The sequence below is a fragment of the Pagrus major genome, chromosome 13 (genome assembly GCF_040436345.1).
Source record: "Pagrus major chromosome 13, Pma_NU_1.0".
In the NCBI taxonomy this organism is placed as follows: Eukaryota; Metazoa; Chordata; class Actinopteri; order Spariformes; family Sparidae; genus Pagrus; species Pagrus major.
This window is the reverse complement of record NC_133227.1, coordinates 13,829,091-13,846,173: the sequence shown is the minus strand read 5'-3', so window position 1 is coordinate 13,846,173 and position 17,083 is coordinate 13,829,091. Positions and strand designations below refer to the sequence as shown.

General features: G+C 38.0%; 1 protein-coding gene across 1 annotated transcript; it reads left to right on the top strand.

The window, feature by feature from the left end:
- The first annotated feature begins 8,795 nt into the window (after positions 1 to 8,795).
- On the top strand, positions 8,796 to 13,223 carry nccrp1 (P1, F-box associated domain containing). The gene is made up of 6 exons (XM_073479417.1): positions 8,796 to 9,003; positions 10,869 to 10,949; positions 11,043 to 11,139; positions 11,315 to 11,410; positions 12,025 to 12,163; positions 12,767 to 13,223. Exons 1-6 carry the CDS (start codon positions 8,862 to 8,864, stop codon positions 12,911 to 12,913), a joined length of 702 nt encoding a protein of 233 aa, XP_073335518.1. The 5' UTR covers positions 8,796 to 8,861; the 3' UTR covers positions 12,914 to 13,223.
- Positions 13,224 to 17,083: the final 3,860 nt, after the last annotated feature.

Genomic DNA, 17,083 nt, shown 5'->3' with positions numbered 1-17,083 from the left:
CTGTTATATTTGGCCAATTTCTTTCCACATCTTCTGCTTTTCAGATGAAGGCTAGTGGAGTGTCGGCTGGTCACTCTGCCCTTGCCCTGAACTGAAACCCCATCTCCTGTTACACAGCTGCCTGCTGCCTGTCCTCCTCCAAGTGGGAGGCCACCAAATTAGTCTCTGTGCAGGTTTCTACTATCACCCCATGTATCTTTCTATCACCACCATACAGCTCTCGTTTTGTCTTATGTGTATATTATTGAAGCAAAAGGTAGATGCCTGGATTTTGCATCGGAAGAGACTCCAACATTTTCTTTCCATTTCTGGCTTATAGGTAAGTAAGAATCACAAAAGGACTTCACAGATGGAAGAAGTGTCACCTGCAAAAGAGATACAGAGCGGCTTGCTGCTGACATTTGACCCTCAGCACTTGAATAATGCCAGTCTGGAACAGTTATGCAACAGGGCAGTGACATGATGATGTGCCCATTGCTCATGTACACAGAGTTCCTCAAGCTTCACAAGATGTTGAAACCCCCAACAGCCCACTTAAATATTCACTCCTTACAGCGTGGACACATTCCAACTGAGGGACGCTGCTTCGAAATAGTGGGTGGTGGTGTATTCAAAAATATGTGTTGAATTATTAGGTTACAGCATATACAGCTTTATTCCACAGAACTGATTTGTCTGAAACCTTAGCTGGTTAAATTTGAACAATTTCTGTCTTCTTATCCCACGGAGCATGTCAGAGGAAGTGAGCATTAGTTTGTGGCCTTGCAGGACACTTTCATGAAACGTATACAGCTTGACCCTCGGAAAGGAATCCATGCCAACTGCACTGACCTGTGTCAGAATAGCACAGTGTCAAGCCACAGCTGCGTGCAGTGCTAAACTCTTGGGTATTAGGTGAGAGCAAATTATGCCACATTGGTCAGGACTGAAGGAAGTATCATTTCAAATCAAAGTATCATCTCGATATCTCTGCAACTGGTAGTGAGTCCTTCATAAGGTAAAGTTTTCATTCGAAATATGTTTGTACGAAACATTATATGTTAACATGAGTAACATTATGTGCTTGGCAACTTAATACAATGACATAACAAGCCTCTATAAATAACACCTTTATGGCAGACTAAATTTAAAGCTTCTCTCCTGCATTCAATTCAACACCTGTCCGTAGAGTTTGTTTGGAGACGCAGATGATGCATGCAATATAAAATTTAAGGGAATATATTTGTTCTTGAAGACTCATTTTCAATTCATATGTGTCTGAGTACAAATAAAAGAATTCTCTGTATCTACTGACTGCCAAAAGCCGGAAAACTTACTTTATTGCTATAGTATTAAAATATGAATGCAGATTATAAATTGGCTAAATTGAGTCTTATGGAAGCTGAACTTTCTTGTGCAGGTCTGGGGTGGTTCACTTGTTGCAGTGCCTGCTGGAGTGTAGGTCGTTGGTCTTACTCCATTGAAACTAAAGCCACCAAGGTCACGTGTACATAGTGTGGTCAGGGGGAGGCTATAATTATACCATGCCTGATGTGCCATCTGTACCCTGTCAAACAGGAGCTCCCTCCCACCCAGGACCCTGATTCAATTTCATCGAGTCAGTTCTCGGTCTATGTCAGACTTGACTGGACATCAGCTAGCTTTGGTTAAACCCTCCACAGAAGGGGCACCCGTTTACTAAAGCTTAGTATTGTTAAATGAAGCTGCACATGTGGCAAATGTGGTCAGTGCAGTGCTGTTGCGCTGGACAAATTATATTTTAAAATTTTAAATCAAATGAGTTAAAACACAGACAAAAAATACTATCAAAAGTTGAACATTTGAATTACTTTTACACTTTTTTATCATAATGTGTATTATAGATATGCAGTTTAAAGGTTTGCATCACAAAACACTTGTAAACTCTGTTCTATAAAGAAAACAGTGGATCAAGTGAGATTAGAGATGTGGCACTTGTCCTCCACCTCATCTCTTTACCACAGTATTAACATGTGAGTCATGCAGGTGCTGTTGCTAGGTAAATAGGTATGGCTCTGTCAGAAGGATTAACTAGGCCAAAACACATGAACACCATGTGCTCTAGTTGGGTAATGTCTATTTAAGCATACTAAATATGTATCATACATCTGAATGAATTCCAGAGGCTTTGAGTACAGTATGTGACCATGGATCAATGCACATGTGATGTGCCCTCAAATGACATGCTGTACTGTGCAATGTAACATGCATCCACAGCTGGCTCAGTACCATAACCTTTAGGATTATATATAAACATATAGTGTAACTTTCGCCTTTATAGTTTTGCCCTCAGTTTGTGTTACACACGGTTGCTTTCATATTCATCTGTTCCTTTATTTTCTATATGAGTGATGACTGGATGGATGATTTGATTCAAGAAATAATCAGGTTCTCTATTGGTGCTTTTAACTTGTCCTAGCCCTTTAAGAGGTGCTCTGGATATTTAGTTTTGCACTTCCATAAACGTGGTTGACTTATGAGAGACCAGTTTTTAAAGTATAGTCAAAGCAAAGCAGTAGAGGCAGAGATATCCTGGCTTTAATCCCTTACATGAGTCAAGTTATAAAGATACTAAAAGGATAGAGACAGTCTAAAGGCCTGATTACCATTATTCGAAGGAGCCTTTCAATACACCCTTTTCACGGCAGACATTTTGACTTGTCAAGGCAGGAAGAGCACAGGTGGAAGTTATCTACCTTGTTACTATTCCTAATGATAACTTACACAAAATGTTCTTATTAGCATCTTTGAGGAATTTATTGCAATCAAATATTGGTGTCTGCCACTTTAGTTCAGGCTGGTTGTGATCTGTTCAGAAACTTAGGAGACAATGGTGAGTCTTGAGTCTAAGTTAAACATGGGACCTTCACATAGAATATCCTATCCACCTTATTCAGTGCCCCCCTTGTGTAAATTACTGGCATGACTTCCAATGAGTCCTGTCACTGATCCTGAACCAGTGTTTTTCATGGTAACAGCACGCTTGTCATCTTTCTTAAAGTAACTGGTACAGTAAATCATTCATTCATGAAGATCTAAACATAGCACAAAAAGTAGGGAAATTTGTGTTTGGTAGATTATTTCTTTGTTGTAACAATGCTTCTTGGCAATAAATCTTATACCGTTGGAAAGCCTTTTTAAATGGTGCCACATTTGTAAGGAACATGCATTTGTGGGATGAGCAGCAGAGCTGAGTATGTTGGTTTGCTGTTTGGCAGAGAAGATTTGGCAAATATTTCATGGGCGCAACCCACATGCTCACACACACACACGCTCATCCCACAAATGCATGTTCCTTACAAATGTGGCACCATTGGGAAATAAACAGGCTTTACAACGGCTATAAGATTGTTACAACAAAGAAATAATCTACCAAACACAAATGTCCTTACTTTTTGTGCTGTGTTTAGGTTAGCGACTTTAGCAAGTGAACGCTACTAACACTATTATCATTGCTTAGCCAATTAGCTAACGCTTCTAAAGCTAGTGTGACCTATAATCATTTCCACAGTAGCCATCCCAGGAAGCTGATGAACAACACTAGCTGCATCTGTTCAGGTGAGCTTCTTCCAGGGCTCTGGTGTTGTGCGCGCTCACTCACTCACATGGCTTACTGGGACACTTAATAGAATGGATCATTAACAATTTTGGTCACACCCGTGCTTTTCCTGCTTTAATTAGTCAAAATGTCTACCGTGATGACAGTCCATTCATTCCAATTCATTCCTAGAGATTCTTCAGTCTTCACACATTCATGATACAGGAGCCAATGCTACAAATGCATCTTTTGAATAAACTGTGTGAACTGGGTGTTGTCAGCAACCAAGTTAAGCTAGCAAGTTGGCTAACTGAAGACAAGTTTAATTTTCTCTTTTCTCTTCATTAACTCTTTCATTGAACAAAATGGTGCCCAACACGCAATAAATACCAGGGAGGAGTAAACAGAACAGCTGGTTAGCAAGTTAGTGCTTAGCTCACCAGCTACAGCAAGCCTAGGCATAATTGACTAGCCCGGTGGGTATAGTCACTATGTCACCAAGCTTCTTGAACCAAATATTTCACAAAGATGTACAGATTAATTTCACTATGCCATTTTCTAGTATGATCAGGCCTTAGAATCCTACATAAGATAACTGTGACAGCATCTTCAGAGTTTGTTTTTCTCAGACTGGGTAAAGCTCCTCCAGAGCCAAAGAGGAACTGCCTCCATGACAAGTAAACTGACCTTGATGTGTAAAATGGGTGGCCTGCCCCTTTAACCAGGGTTAAAGCAGTCATTTTATTAGAGGGGATTCTTCTTTATCCACTGAGAGCTGAGCTAATGTTTGTACCATCTCTCCTGTAAGAGCAAATCTGTTTGTTCAACTGCTTCACTACTTTGAGTTGATTAACTCTGGAATTATCAGGTAGCCACAGTTCACCTCTAACACACAGGGGTCAGTTAACCCACAATGCACAGGGGCACATGGGTAGACAACAGGTGGGGACTGTATAGGAACATAACTGTGGAGATGTTATTCCAGCCTACATGTTTCTGTGGCTCCACTGAGGAGCTCAAACAGCTTATTCTTACTGGCAATGGTGCTACTATGTTTTCTTCAAAAACAAATTCTGATCAGTCTCCACATAGTTTGAACTATAAAATTTTTTTCTTTGAGACAGTAAACACTGACTCTGTTACCACCACTGAGTCTGATTCAGACTGCAGAGGGTTTCAGAAGTCAAAACATTTGAAACATTTGTCCACCCAGTCACACATGTCTTACAATTGGCAGCTGCGATCATATTACTGAATGACTGTTACGTAATCAGACAGTATGCTGTTCTACTTTTCCAGAACAGACTATGGCCTCAAAGAACAAACACTTTCACTACAAAACTCTGGAATAGTGTTTAAATGTATCACACCCCCACTTTTTTCTGTTTTTAGAGTATGCACTTGTGAACCATTTTACTACAGTACAGCGTGGTGCCCTGCAGCAGTTCACTCTCCACACACAGCGTCTGCTGCCCCCTGTTGCTTCTCTGGCTCTCTGCCCAACACAAACCCTACTGGCTCTGGGTCCTTCTTCTGTCATCGGCAGCTGAACTATAAATCACCTCCATGATGATGAGAAAACATAAATTCAAGCTGCATCTGTTGTTTTCTATAGATGAACAACATCCATCTGCCTTCCTGGTGTTTAAAAAACCAATAAGCATCTACATAGGCTTCATTCTGCAGCCTCAGATGTGCTTAGAAACAAGTCTGAATTGGCAAAATAAAATGAAAATCTGAAAAATCTGAATATCTTTGTTGTTGTTTTTGACATGGTGGTTCACAAAACGAACATTGATAGTGGGTATCATCACAATCTATATTAGATCATTCAATTGAAAATAAAACAAAACGTTTATATAATAAAACATATTTGAACAATTGAAATAATCATTAACAGGTCAAAGGTCAGCTCGAGTGTGATGCTTTGTATATAATTTAACTCATCTCTGCACGTTTTTGTGAATTATAAACGTTCACTAAACTACATTGTATTGCCAGATGTTAGATAGTTGGGCAATGTTTTCAGGCCAGAGGTAACATCATTTTTTGACAGGCACCTGTTGACATTTATCAGTGTTGTTGCAGAGTTGAAACACCAACACTTAATTATAAGACAACTTATAGATATCGTTTATAACCAGTATATAAACCAGTATATATATATAAGTATTTAATAAATGGTTTATAGCATACTAATGTAGTTGTAAGCAGATATGAGTGTTTATAATTGTATTTGCTAAAAGCTATAAATCCGCCTCCTAGTTGGAGGTTGTTATAAACAATAACTGGCAATAAAACACACTTGTAATAGTATAAAAATGTCTTCTTAAGAGAAGTTACAGTTAATAATACTGTACGTAAAAAAAATACTTAACATGTTCTTTTATCTGCTGACATCTACATTAGTCTGTGTTTATTGACCGTTTATGAATACTAAATAAGGGACTGTAAGTAAACCATTACCCCCCATGTCTTCTAAGGTTTTATTATGTGTAATTTGATATGTGCTGCAGTACTTTAAAGGGGCATTCCCTAGTGCCCTAGGCAAGATACCTAAGCCTCTGCTGCTCTGATTTTGACCATTCTTTTTAATCTGTCTCTAACACGTCCCCCAGCTTTATGGAAGTGCAACACAAAATTACTGAAATACACCTGTAATACATCTGCTAGATGTATATTGCATGGCTTTGATGACTGAGCTTCAATAGGTTGCTCTTCGTCTGAATGTAATGCCTTTAAGATATATTCTTGAATTTGAGTAGTTGCTGCATCAGATGCTCTTATACTGAAAAAACTAAAAAAATTACAATTCTACTTCTGCAAAATGCAAGCAGTTTGTTCTCTTCTTCAAACCCTCAGACATTTTGCCCATGCACTGTATGTAAAGTATAAAATACTTTTCACTGCACTGCTTGATGCACCTACAATCCACAAGATGGAGACATTTACATAAAGTATTTGCTGTTGTGTGTGTTGACCCTACCCCTCTCTGTCATCTTTGATTCACTAAATGGTTGCTTCAGATGTTAGTATTTATATGAAATGCCATATTCAACTCCAAAGTCAAATCAGTGCTGATCACAAACATTTGTAACATGCAGATAGGTTACAGTATAATGGTGAGTGGGTCAGTAAGATAAGGGCCTTTTACAGGTTGTCAGTCAGGTCAGTAAAAAGCATCAGTAGGCACCTAATAATACAGCTGACGACAGTACATAATAAACACATATATCAAACCTATGTATGTAGCAAAACAAAAAGAAAGGTGAAAAATTGTGCAAAATTAAAAGAAATACAAGCGTTTGAAATGATCACTACTCAAATCTGGTTGTATTAGTATTGTATTCATTAGAACACATAATTTTTATAATGAATACACTTGACATAATATCTACTTCTCCTTTAAACAAAACTGCACAACCATTTTGGGTTTATAGTAGAGACTATTTATTATCTGACCTTGAGCTTTGACCTTTATGAAGGAAAGGGAAAAAGTAGAGTTAGAGAGTCTCGACTGCCAGGAATCACAGTAAAGTCACATTATTTTTATTTTCTGTTTCAACAGGTGACGTTAGAAGTACCCTGCTGAAATCATTTCATTATTAAAAGTCCAGTGTGTAGGATTTAGTAGCATCTAGCAGTGTGGTTGCAGATTGCAACAAACAAAATACTTTGTCTCACTCTGCAAAAACATGCAAAACGCAAATGGCTTCTGTCAAGAGCGAATGTTTTGTTTGTCCATTCTCGGCAACTGTAGAAACATGGCGGACTCTGTGGAAGAGGACCTGCTCCCACTGTGGATACAAAAGGCTCACTCTAATGTGAAGAAAACACAACGTTTCTGAGTTTCAGGTGAAACACTGAGGAAAACATTAATATGAATAGGAGATTCCATTTCAGCCAGTAGATCACCCTGAATCCTACACACTGAACCTTTAATACTCTGCAGTGTACAGTGGGCCACACCTTCTTAAGGCCTGTATACTGTTAACAGGTCACCTACTGAAGAAAAAAGTGTACTAAATATGTATACTATATATATAGTAAACCAGGTTGGGTTTGAAAATGTCAAATGTTTCAGTTTGAAAAATTCACAATTGAATTGAATACATAAAGCTTGTATTTTATCAGTTTAATCAGTGCACCATAAGTATCAATTCATATCTGCCCAGTGAACATACTATACCTTCATTTAAACAGTGCAAAGGTCAGGGCAGTAATGTCTCTACAACAGTCCTGTAACCAGGGAGTGATCGTATAGGGGCAAAGTGCAAGGGAAAGAAACAATACGAGTTAGCTTACAGGCTGCCACTGCCTACTCATAACACTGTACAATATGAGTGTGCTTCTGTGGATTCTGCAACTGGAGCACTTGAAATCGATTGATTAGATTCAAAACAATGTACACTTAAAGTGACAAATTGTGAGAAAAATAGCTGATTGTGAGTCTCATCCCCAGAATATGAAATAGCCTGCTGAAGTTTAGGGTTGGCTCAGGTGCTACACCAACTCAGAGGATCAGTGTTTGACAACCTGGGGATGACACTCAACATCAAATAATTCCTCGAGGAAGTTACATGTTGTTGCTTTGAATTAAATTATACAATTTAAAAAGTGGCCTATAGCATAAGAAGTTACCTGGAAGACTTTAACATTTTGTTATTCCATTTACCCATTTGGTCACAGAACATTTGTACCCACTTTAATACATGCAGTTTCTGTTTTGTCCTCACTCGTGTGAAAGATTACCAGACAAAATATAAAGCCTCACACTTCACACTCCTGTAACCTCCAATCAGCTGATAAAGAACAGAAAATGATCATTTACACAGATAACAAATTAAATCAACCGATTAGCACTAAACAGAAGAAAATAATAAATAAATTAAAATAGTTAAAAAAGTCAAACGAAATAAGAAAAAAGTATTTTATCAACATCAATTTTTATTATTCAACTATTATTATTATTATTATTATTATCATTATTATTATTTGTAGTTCAGTTACATTTTGGACTCATCTTTTGTCACTTCTGGGGCTCCATAATCAAAACCACTTCATCAGACACCCCTCTTCATAGAAAATACATATTATAATATCTTGTTATTCATGATATAATATAATACGTATAATTCTATTAGCAGCACTATTAAACTACTGTGACTTTAAGAGGCCAGGGAGCCGTTTGTATTGCCATGCACGTTGCAACAGTGGGGTGTGGTCTACAGTACAGAGCAGAGAAACGTCCTCGCAGACTTCCTGGATGGATCAGTGACATCTGACAGGATTGTTGGGTGACACCATGTCTGCAGCGGAGTGGAAGCAGAGGTGTGAGGCTGAGTGGAGTCTGCAGGGCGCACCGATGCCCGACAGCGTGGACTGGAAGTCCGTGTATGAAGCCAAACCGCTCGGGAGGAATTTACTGAAGAACCCTTCACCTCACGGTACCACAACACTGACACAGACATGATCCCTGAGCTGTCTTCCTGTTCTGTACTGATCCAGAGTCAGATTTAATGTACTGTGCTGATGCAGAGGAGGATCAATGATCTACAGTGGGTTCAGATATCAGTGCTGATACAGATGAAGGGTCTTACTAACTTGAGGTGTTTACAAAGTTTCTCAAGTTTCAGTGTTGTGTTTTGATCCATTAGTAATTATAAAGTAATTAGGCCTCCTCCTGAACTGATCCTGGAAAGTTACTGAACGTTGTTTCAGTGTGTTGTAATCAACCATTTAGAGCCAATAAGCTGCTTATTGAAACATCAGTTGTGCAGCATTGTGTAATCCGACCAACGGTTTTTGTAGGTATAATGTAATACTAGTACTATCTATTCTGGGTCCACAGTGATGTACACTGAGCATTGTGGCCTCTTCATCAGGGCTGCCCACAGTGTGTCCCGGCCATAAGGTTTGATCTGGCCTGCCAGATGTTTCTAACAAAACAATGAAAAGTTACTTTCCAAAAAAGTACAATATAAATCTGTGTTAGTTTACTGTTTTGTGAGGTAAACATTCAAATATGTAGGATCCCCAGTTATTAATTATCTTTCATAATCTAAGCACCTCAGGCAGAGTGACAGTTTGCACAGGAAGTTGGTCAATTAAGGGAAATTGAAATCCTACTATTTTGCTTTATGACAGTACAATAGGTGTTTGCTTTTCTCACCTGGACCACCATTAAGTTTCAGTTTTTGCCCTCCAAGAAAAAAACAGTTTGGGCACCCCTGCTCTAAACTCTGGAGAGGATCATTTCTTAAGCTTTATCTGTTCAAAGAGACCATAGTGCTTAGACGCCCACAGTACAGGGGAACATGAGCCATCCGTCTGTCTGTGATATTATCAATAGAAGTTCAGTACACCTTTTAACACAGGGATTGGTAAAGTGGCAACCATAGAAACAAACAGTGTCACAGGTATAGGAAAGTATAAGTTAACTCATATTTTTACAATATGCATCAGTTTTCATTCAAGCTGCAACAATTAGTTGATGAATCGATTAGTCAATTGCAAAAAATGTAATCGCCAACTGTTTTTCATAATCAGTTGACCCTATGAATCATCAGCATTTGCTAGTTCCAGCCTCTTAAATTAAATGACTTGCTGCTCTTCTTTGTCATTCATGAAGGTGAATAAAGAATGTTTGGGTTTTGGCAACAGTCCAAAACCCAAACATTCTTTATTCAAAATAAAGCAAAAATAAAGCAATTTGAAAATGGGGCTGAGCCTTTATCACATTTTTTTGACATTTTATAGACAAACAATGAATCGATTAATCGTGAAATTAACTGGCAGAATAATAGATAATGAAAATAACCATTAGTTACAGCCCTGATTGTCATAAATAACTCTATTATAGCAGGTTTTGTTAGCTCTATTTCTACATTTAAAAGGTAAGTTAATTGAGTTTAAAGGTTCAATTCTTCCACATCACAAGGAATCATTTCTGATACATTTATATTACTGTAAGGGTTAAAGGATAAAGGAATAAAAGAAGCTAGGTAATTGGATTGCACTTATCAATTCAATCTATTTTTTAAACACAAGTGATTACTCCGTTCACTTGGGTAAAAAAAAACTTGCGAAAAGTTGGGTTCTTTGACGACACCAAGCATGACTACACTGGGTGTGTCCCACAAGGCAGACGTGAGCTTTTGTGCCGACTGATACTTAAAGTATGTGTTTTCTACACAGAGGCACACCTAGTGACAGGCAGATATATCTTGTTTGTGATATTTACAGTGGGATTACTATGGCTTCCAAAGGCGTGGTAACATGTACAGTTGTCCCTTTGTCTTATTTCTCTCAGGCTTGAGCAAGGACACCCCTCCACCTGAACCACAACTGTCTGATGTACCAAAACGTGGACCTCCACGTTTTCAACCTGAGGGTGAGGGATCAGGATATTTTTGCAGCAAATGAAAACGAAGGAAATTAAGTTTGTAAAGCCTCAGATCATGTTAATGTTTCTCTAAATTCATAGGTGACTTCAGTGGCTGGACCACAGGGATAGAAGTCCTCCCCTATGATACCAGTGACATCCCACCAGGTGCTATGGTCTGTCAGCTGCCTCAATACAGGTGGGTGTTACTGGGAATTAGATGTTTACCTCACAGCTGGTTGTAACAGGGACTGCCAGCGAGCATATACTACACTGACACAAGGTTTGGTAAATATAAGGTCAGGGTACAACTTAAAAAAAGTTGATCTCACATAATGAGCATGTAGTAAATGTGTCTGTTGTCTCATCTTTAGCTGGTTCTCCATGGAGCAGGTTGTGGACCTGAAAGCAGAGGGACTGTGGGAAGAGCTGCTGGACGACTTTCAGCCTGAAATAGTCATCCAAGACTGGTGAGTTAATGAGCACCCCACCCACCTCCCACCTCCAGCCCTGTAACAGACCATGTTATCTTATCAGCAGGGCTGTAACACACGTAGATGACATCATGTACAGTACATGTTTCACAATCTGTGAGTCTACCTGTATAATATAGGTTTGGCATGTCTTTGTAGATGATATGCAAAAAAATGGATGATCTGGATTTGCCTGTATTAAATTAACTGCCTTTGAGTTATTATTTATTTTATTTCATATCCCATTTGACAGTTCATTAAGATAATTAATCATCCAAGATTCATAATTAATAAAGCTGTAGATTGTATAATCTAATAAGACTGTAATTACAACTTTTGTATCTTCTGCAGCACAAAGTATTTCTTCCTGGTGTGTTGAATATTCATATCATTGTTATTTTACCAAAGAGGAAGAAGTAGAAGTTACCAAAAAGTCCATGCTTTTCCAAAAGTGTTCTATTACATTTCCTCAGTGAAGAACTTTGTCATTTGGTTCTGATAATAAGGAGAATAGGATTTTCCTCCATTCCTTTCTTTCATAAAATACTACACTTTACTAAGATTTCTTCTTCTCCTCAACATAAACTTCTAACTGTCTATCATTATGTCAGGTATGAGGAGAGTCAGCTGCACAAGCACATCTACCAGCTGCATGTCAAGTTACTGGGTGCAGACAAAAGTACGGTGATCTCAGAGCACACTGTCAACCCCACCGAGGACTGCAGCACTTACTCACACACATGGAAGGAGGTGAGTTACTGAGTCCCCTGACAAATACAGAGGAAGTATTCAAATCCTTTATTTAATTAAAAGTACTAATCTGGCAAAGTAAAAAATACTACATACTACACAAATATGACGAGTAAAAGTCCTGCATGAAAAATAATACTCAAGTAAAAGTACATAAGTATTAGGATAAATGTAGTTAGTACTGGCCATTTGAGCATTTATTGAATTGAAACCATGTGAGAACAGGGAAAAATCGTTTGTTGGAGCTGTTAACAACATTTGAAATGTGACCCCGTTTTCATGCTGCTTTTTGTGAGATGTGAAAAGGCAAAGGGCTGGAAACAACGTGTTTAATCTTGCTTTATTTTAAAAGCATGTTTAATTATCCTTTTTGTCAAATCTTCATCTTAAAAGTAACTATAACTTAAGCTGTCAAATGATTGTAATGGAGTACAAAAAGACAATATTTCCCTCTGTAATGGAATGGAAATGTGTAGCAGCATTAAACAAACATACTCAAGTAAAATACAAGTACTTAAAAATTGTCCTTGAGTACAGGGCTAAATGTGAATGTACTTTCCACCACTGCAGTTTTTCATTGCATGTCTCTCTGTTGGCCTGCAGGTGTCACATGTGTTCTCTGGATATGGTCCAGGGGTGAGATATGTCCACTTCCTGCACCGACTGAAGAACAGTTACATGAATGATTTCTTCTCCACGGTGTTCGCTGACAGCTCAGTGATTGTCAAACCAACCAAAACCAGCTCCTAGGCTGAATACTACCAAAAAGTGCCATGCAGACACAGTTAACACACATGCAGACACATGCCATGCAGACATAGTTAATTTAGCCATTAGCCACATGCCACACAAACACTAATCTAACCACATGATCAACACATATTTGCTTTTACACCGGTTATTGTATGTTGATTTCAACGCACTTAGAAACATTAAAAAGTATGTAACGTCAGTCTTTGTATTTACTTTTTATGCTTTAAAATGTTTTAATTTTGCATTCATTGATATTCACAAAATAACTATACACTGTTTTGTGCAATAATAAAACACAATTTTCTTATTTCACAGTTCATTATTTATTTCAAGCAGTGAAACGTGTCTGAAAAAATAAATCTACATGAAGTAGACATATAGTATACTGTATATACCATACACACTCTCACTCACTGTTTTTCAGCATATTTTCTCTAATGTAAGTGGTGGGCCTGTGTGGATAGTGGACTGTTGATGTTACTGTAGGGGGTGATTCTGTCCTAATTGATGCAAAACTCATGAATCAACAGGAATCAGGATTGCCTAGGAATAGTTTTTAAAAAATTTTTTTTTCAATTTCTCAATATATACAATCTACATCATTTACACTTACACTCACATCAACAGAAACAGAGACCTAAAAAAAACAAAAACACACACATTTTCTCCACATTTAAAACAAGCAAGCTCAACTTCAGTGACCTGAACACCCATCTTTTATCCTCAGCAATATGAGCATTATGTTCTGACCACTTTATTATGTCCTTATTGTCCGCCTGTATTAGTGTAGGAGGGCATGGGGGTTGCCAATGTTTCAGTACAAGTCTCTTCATTAAAATGATGAAAAAAGAATAACCTAACTCTGTGGATGCTGCACTGTAGCCTCCAAATTGATGGATTTAAATTAAATCTCACGCCTAATATCTCTGATAATAAACAGTTTATTATAGGTTCATTATTATTTATAATTTTAAACTTTCATCTCATACACCTTCTCCTGCATTGTCATTAAGTTTGTTTACATGTCTCAGATCACCTCTATGATGACACTCTCCAGCACCTTATTTGAAGGGGTTGTAATGTGTAAGTAATTGCTTTATTAATGGTTTATACATGCTTTTGCTTTAATGCTTTAAAGATCACTTATAAGCCATTAATAGAATAACATTTGGGTTTCCAACTTTTCCAACGAATGGTGCTAACTACAGGTGAGCTGGACCAAAACCCTTTAATTGTCATCTTCACAACTGCAAACTTGATGACTACAACCCTACAATAATGACTTATTAACTTGTTTGAACTGCAGGCTTTAAGGCTCATTAGAAAGTGAGACACTCATGATCATTATTATTAATATTATTATTATTATTATTATTATTATTATTATTAGTAGTAGTAGTAGTAGTAGTTTTTTGCAAACTGGCACCTCCAAAAATGTTCTTCCTAATGGCTAAATACTAATACTAATAATATAATATAATATAATATAATATAATATAATATAATATAATATAATATAATATACAGCATTTCCAAATGATTCATTAACAAAGCCATTGGTTACAATTGAAACCCTTTAGAAAGGGTGTCTAATCAGAAATGGCACCACATTTACATGGATGCATTATGGATTATGTATTGTGTATGTTTTCAAATAAAACTCACACTGAACTAAGTTGAAACCACCCATAGTGGATGAACTATTCATCCTACTATTATACTAATAGTGGATTTGTAAAATTTAGACACATTTAGCACATTTATTAAAAAATTCAGTCCTCTCAGCAAATAAACGGCCCTAAAAAGCGGTTAATGCATTGCTAATATGCCTGCACTCGTTTTATATTAGGAGATAGGTGACAGCCCACCTGGACACAGGCTCTATAGTGACCAGCTCCACTTCTATCAGCTTTGCAGTTGCGCACCTTTACCTGCTTTTGCTACCTTCAAGTGCTCTCGGAAACAACTCGTATGAGATGTATATACACACATTACAAAGACTAACAAAAAATAGCTGTTTGATGTTTAAATTCACGGAATACTCTATGGACAGCAAAGACACATTTTTACAAAGCTGTAAATTCCAACCAGAAATACTTAAAATACGCGTCAACAAGTTGCTTTCAAATTTTCATAAATTCCGAAACACGAACTTGGGAGGAGACACTGAACGCGTCACGTCAACCGCCGCGTGCGCTCGCAGCATCAGCAGCACCGTTAGTGAAAGGCGATGTGAGTTAACGGGAAAGTTCACTGTGTGAGTCCAGCTGTGTGTCGAGACGGGGATAGTTTTACCAGGCGTGTGTTTCCAGACTTTCAGAAGCGATGCCAGCCTTTGGTGGAGCTGTGCCATAAACCTGAAGGTAAGAGACGACTGAAGGGAAGGTTAGAGGGACAGGTGCAGCGGTAAACTTGCTCTTTGGGACACTGCTAAAGGCTACGCCCTGGCGACAGTCTGTAGTTTTGATTGCTAACATACTGATATTAAATAGGTGAACGGCCACCGCTCCTGTATATCCTATGGACCTGACTACTGACTTATAACTGCACCATTACTCAGAGCAGCCGCTTATTTAAACTGTATAATGAAGAAATGTGGCAAGGAGCCTCCAGTTGTCAATATAGGCTAGCTTCTGTCTTAATGAATCCTGTCTAGGAGCAATTTTATTGCTAGTTCGAACACATATTGTGTCAAATCATTAAGAATTAAAATCTCGGTGAGTAGAAACTATTAAATATTGCTGGGGACCATTTGCATCTCCTCTGTAGGATACTTTTTGGTAATAAAACTAAAACAAAAAAACCCTCACCACAAATACATAAATTAAAAGTTGTAGTAGTCAGTTTACTGGCACAGCAGACTGAAATACCACATGGTGAGACGAATTTGGTCAAAAGTATTTACCATGTGTTTCAATGTACCTCATCTGGAAACACTTATGTGGATCATCACTGGCAGCTGTAGTGGCTCTGGCACGTCATGTATCATTTGTTTGATGGGATAAAAACACATGTATCCTGCTGCAGCTGCACTGCATGTGCATATGACAGTCCATACCTGGTACTGATTAACAATGCCCTGCTTGGCTGTGTCTGCCTAACCCTAAGGCTGCTCTTACCCTTTTCTTCTAGTTGAAGGAAGAGATATAAATTTAGATCAGAACTTTTAAGTCAAGGATGTAAAGGATTGTATATTGATGTTTGTGAATTCCTGCTGGACACTTAGAAGGTCCTATTGATTTTATTTTGAAAGATCACTGGGCTTTCGCCCTGACATTTTCTGATGAGGTTCTGAACTTCAGAGCTGACATTTAACTGACATAAAAGCATCATTCATTTAGCAGATTGGCAGCACCACATACAGCGTCCCGCTCGCCCATCTCTTATGTCCACGACAGTCCTGGCTGCCCATAGGCGTGTTAAGAGTTGGTGATGTGTGAGACAGGAGGCGTTGACTGCAGATACACCCCCAGTGCCAGTCTATTATATTTGATTACGCATGATAACGCTTATATCACTTTTCAGATAAGCATCCAAAAAGACACCATGATCACTCTTATGGTTTTTGCATTTTTTACTCGTGCATGCTGTTGGGGCATGTGTACAGTGAGCTTGGGGTCATTTCAGCACCACAGAACAAGTAAAACACTAAAGCAGAGTTTATTTCAAGATATTTATCCACAATAATGGCTTGGGCTGGACAATATATCATTATTATATGATAATCGTGATATGAGACTATATATGATCTTAGATTTAGATATCATTATATCGTGAAAGGGCATAAGTGTTGTCTTTTCCTGGTTTTAAAGGCTGCATTACAGTAAAGTGATGTCATTTTCTGAACTTGCCAGACTGTTCCACTTGTTCTAATACTATACGTCTTTACCCACTTAGTCATTTCATCCACATTGCTGACAATTACTTGTCAAAAATCTCATTGTGTTAATATCTTTTGAAAATACCAATAGTCATCCCTACCATATTGTTGCAATATCCATATCAAGGTATTCGGTCAACAATATTGTGATATTTGATTTTGTCCCTCAATCCCAGCATTTATCGAGCGCTTAAGAGGAGATTTCAAAGTATCAACATATCAACTATATACTGTATACCTAAACACACATTTTTTGCAATGATCCCTCAAATGTGGTCATCAACGGA